The following is a 4,028-nucleotide window of genomic DNA, read 5'->3' as shown; positions in this document are numbered from 1 at the left end:
TGAAGCCTCCGGATGCTCCTCATGGGGAGCCCCATGTATAGAGCATTACAGTAGTCCAGGCGGGAGGTGACGAGGGCATGAGTGACTGTGCGCAAAGCGTCCCGGTCCAGAAAAGGGCGCAACTGGTAAATCAGGCGAACCTGATAAAACGCCCCCCTGGTCACGGCCGACAAATGGTCTTCCAGTGTCAGCCGTGGATATAAAAATGAATGTCCTCAACTTTGTTAAGTACCGTATTTTCCGGCGTATAAGAAGACTTTCTAAACCCTGAAAATCTTCTCAAAAGTCGGGGATCGTCTTATACGCCCAGTCGTCTTATACGCCGGAAAATACGGGTATTCTATTTTATTCTTTTACACATGTGGTTTGGCATATTACTCATCAAGTTTTCTCTCCCCCACCCTCTCTCTCGCTCAAACTCTATATTTTAACTGGAAAAGTTGGGGGTCGTCTTATACGCCCAGTCGTCTTATACGCCAGAAAATACGGTATTTTCCCTTTTTGTATTTACGATAGCATTTTTAGTTGATATGCATTTATATTTAAGCATAGTAAAAGAGCTATGCTTTTACCTTACACCTTCATTTCCTTAATATTTGTAGGGGATCAACATAACCTGAAGCCCCATGCAAACTCTCACATCATAATTACAATCAAGGAGATTAAACATCATAATTACAATCAAGGAGATTAAATTACCTTAAGTATAATCATATTTCAACTATTTACAGGAAAACATACGCTATCTGAACATGGAGGCTAGTTTTTGTAAATTACAAATATTATCATTTTATGCTATATCCTAGTTCAATCCCAGCTAGAAACATTGCAAGACATAAAATGCTACAGAAAAATTATGGATTCAAGTAAGACAACAGCAATAGTGATGCTGGTTCATCTGGCACTTGCAGAGAGGTTGCCACAAACTGCTTTGCACAGATAACATTAAGCAAGCCAGCTGGCCGCCACTATGTGCACCAAATTTATATTTATTTATTTATTTATTAAATTTATATACCGCCCTATCTCCCTTGTGGGACTCAGGGCGGTGAACAGGCGATACTAAAAACCACGAATAAATAAATAGTTTCTGTTTTAAAATATACCTCTGCTTATACTTATTTTGATGTACATTTTAAAAATAGATTGCTCTTAATTTTGCAGAATTTATAAATATTTGACCTAAGCTCTTATCTAGGTTCAGTAAGGAGAAAGGGGAAGCCTAGCAGATTTACTACATATATTTGCCCTTGGCTTCCTTATGCAGATATAAAAACTCAAGAACATATCATATCTGAATACAGTGCAGCCATTTTTAAAGTCTGGAAAACCTCAGAAATGGGAAAAATGTATTTTCTTTTCTCTAAAAATATGCCAATACACAATTCTTTCATATCTGTACCTTGAATACTGACAGAGCACCCCAATATAGATTTACATGTGCAGAGGCTGGAATATTCAACAACTCTCCAATTCCACATATATTACCAAATACTTACCTCGGAGCTAACAAAAACATTAAGATTGGACTTCAGTAGAAAAAAAATCTAACTTTACATGTTGATAGAATGTGGATATTATGATTACTGTTCAGTTATATTCAACTGCAGTCAATGGTTATGGGGGAAATTAACTGACATGATATTTACCTTCCATGAGCATGAAAATCTAAGCGCAGAAATTGGTCTTCGTGGGAAACTGCTCTTTTGGCACGCTGGTGTTTTTGGTGTAATGAATCCACATCGTACGACAGTCCTTCATAATGTCTTATATATTTATTTAGAGGATTTCCATACTGACCTGCAAACAAAGGAGTGGATGGATATATTAATCACAAGCATAGTCTACAGTACATTTAAATTTTTGCTAACAAAAATGAATGATTCATTAATAGAAAAAGCGATTATATTATTTGAAAAGCATAAAAGCTTTTCATAATGTGAGTGATGTCAGAACAAGGAAATAGAGCTAATACAATTAAAGCTGTAGCAGAAAGAAGAAACACGAGAGTATGCAGAAAATAGAAATTATGAAATGAGTGGACATGAAATTTAAAAGCATATTCAAATTACCCTGCACATGTTCCATTCTAAAGTTTCTCTTCAAGTACAACTAACAAAAGTTTTCCAAACACAAGTGCAACTGTCCACCTGAGGCCAAGGTGTTTTCTTGTCCCCAAATTGAAGGACGTGTTTTTTTTCTGTCCAAAAGTACAAATGTACTGACAGGGAGTTTGTAAACAGCTATCATTAGGTTCTTCTTTACACAAATGACAATTGCACGCAACACTGCCAGGCTTTTAGTAAACTCCTTTTTCCAACAGAGAAAGAATTATTTTGTATCTCCAGACTGACAAAGCTGCCAGACTGTTCCCCATTTCTTTGGTTAAACAAGCAATTTGTGGAATGCAAATTAATCTAGTAAGCAAAAAAGGCAAAAAGATATACTCATAAAACTTACATAGAAAAAATAGTAAGTTTATAGAAAGCTATTTTAGAGCAATTGGATGATAATTTAATTATCTGATATGAAAACAGCTATCATTTGCAGAACTGTGTTTCATCCATTTTTAGTTAATTATTCAATCAGCCACAACAGCAGCAAGATGCAATGACTGTAGTGCATTAGGTTGATTTACTAGAATTCAGTATCACTGCTTTGCTTTCTTTCAGGGAGGCAGAAATTCCAAAAACATTCGTGCTTCTTTGGTCACTGGAAACAATAATTGGTATACTTGCTTTCATTTCCTGTTCTCCACACATGATTTATAGAAACATACTGTACTTGGCAAATCTCAGTATTATGACAAAACTTACTTTGGGAATTTATTTAAGTGAAAAACAAAACCCCCAACTTACCAAATATGGCAATATGTCTCTTTTTTCCAAGGGTACTTTTGTAATTATAAAGCGAATGCAGGATTTATTTAAGATATCAGTTTGATATCAGTTGAAAATGCAGTTATCAAATCTGCCAGGATGCATGCAGTATATCAGTCAACCAGCACTGAATCTATGATTCAGATGAAAGAGGTTTTTTGTGTTTTGTTTACCAGCAATACCTATGCATGCCTCTTTGGTCTAGTGGTGGAAGAATAATTGTTTGTATAAAGTCTACACTTATTCTGTGCACGGGCTGGTTCCAAGGTTTCCCATCCCTTGTTGCAGAGTAACTACAAACTGGAGACTTTCATCATGTCAAAAGAAACATTAGATTGTAAACACTTAGGAAATAGTTAACAGAAAATATATTATTCTGACACTTGTATTTATTTTTCAGTCTAAACATTCAACAAAGTTTTTTCAACTACTTCTTTATTAGCCTCAACTATTATAGACAGTGTTTTTGGCCAAGAATAGGAAACAGTGACTTAACAAAGATGATTAAAATGAATGGAATCTGACTTATTACAAAGCTCTTAAGATCAGCCTTCAGGCTCTGACTTTCCAAAGGACAGGCTGATATGTTTATAGGATTCCACAGTGTGTCTGACATCAAAGTCATGATTCAATACACCATACTCTGACAATCTTTCCTGCATTTTGGATTAGAGAGTAATATTTTGTTAATTAATATCTCAAATACAATTTCATACAATTGTAAAATGGGTTCCTAAAGGAAAGTGTATTTAATTCTAGGAGCAATAGCGGTAACAAAACAATATAAATGCCACTGCTTAGTTATAGCCAGGGCTTTTTTTGTCATAGAACGCCCAGAACGGAGTTCCGGCACCATTTTTGGATGGAACCTTGTAGGGTAGGCAAGGCGGGTTGTATGACGTGTGTGAGTTCCGGCACCTTTTTTTTTTTTTTTAGAAAAAATGCACTGGTTATAGCTTACTAAACTTCATCTAGTAAGATTTTAAAAAAAGAATCCTACAGGGTGAGAAATTTCGAAGGGCTGAAAATGGAGCTTCCACCTCAGCTAACCAACAGCAAAAGTGAAGGAAATCCAAGAATGCCATGCCATTACTCCTGTGGTTAAGGCTAAGAAGATACTTCTCTCATGTGCAGTTAATTCTTGGAAAT

General features: G+C 35.8%; 1 protein-coding gene across 1 annotated transcript in view; it reads right to left on the bottom strand.

Moving 5' to 3' along the window:
- Positions 1-4,028, bottom strand: part of ADAM10 (ADAM metallopeptidase domain 10) — a 34,793-nt gene that overhangs the window by 27,347 nt on the left and 3,418 nt on the right. The window contains exon 2 of the mRNA XM_015811019.1: positions 1,650-1,800. Coding sequence (XP_015666505.1) covers positions 1,650-1,800 — 151 coding nt within the window. The remainder of the gene's footprint in view (positions 1-1,649; positions 1,801-4,028) is intronic.

The sequence above is a fragment of the Protobothrops mucrosquamatus genome, unplaced genomic scaffold (genome assembly GCF_001527695.2).
Source record: "Protobothrops mucrosquamatus isolate PMUCROS unplaced genomic scaffold, P.Mucros_1.0 scaffold27, whole genome shotgun sequence".
Lineage (NCBI taxonomy): Eukaryota > Metazoa > Chordata > Lepidosauria > Squamata > Viperidae > Protobothrops > Protobothrops mucrosquamatus.
Note: the sequence above shows the minus strand (reverse complement) of the source record. Positions and strands in the feature narration are given on the sequence as shown.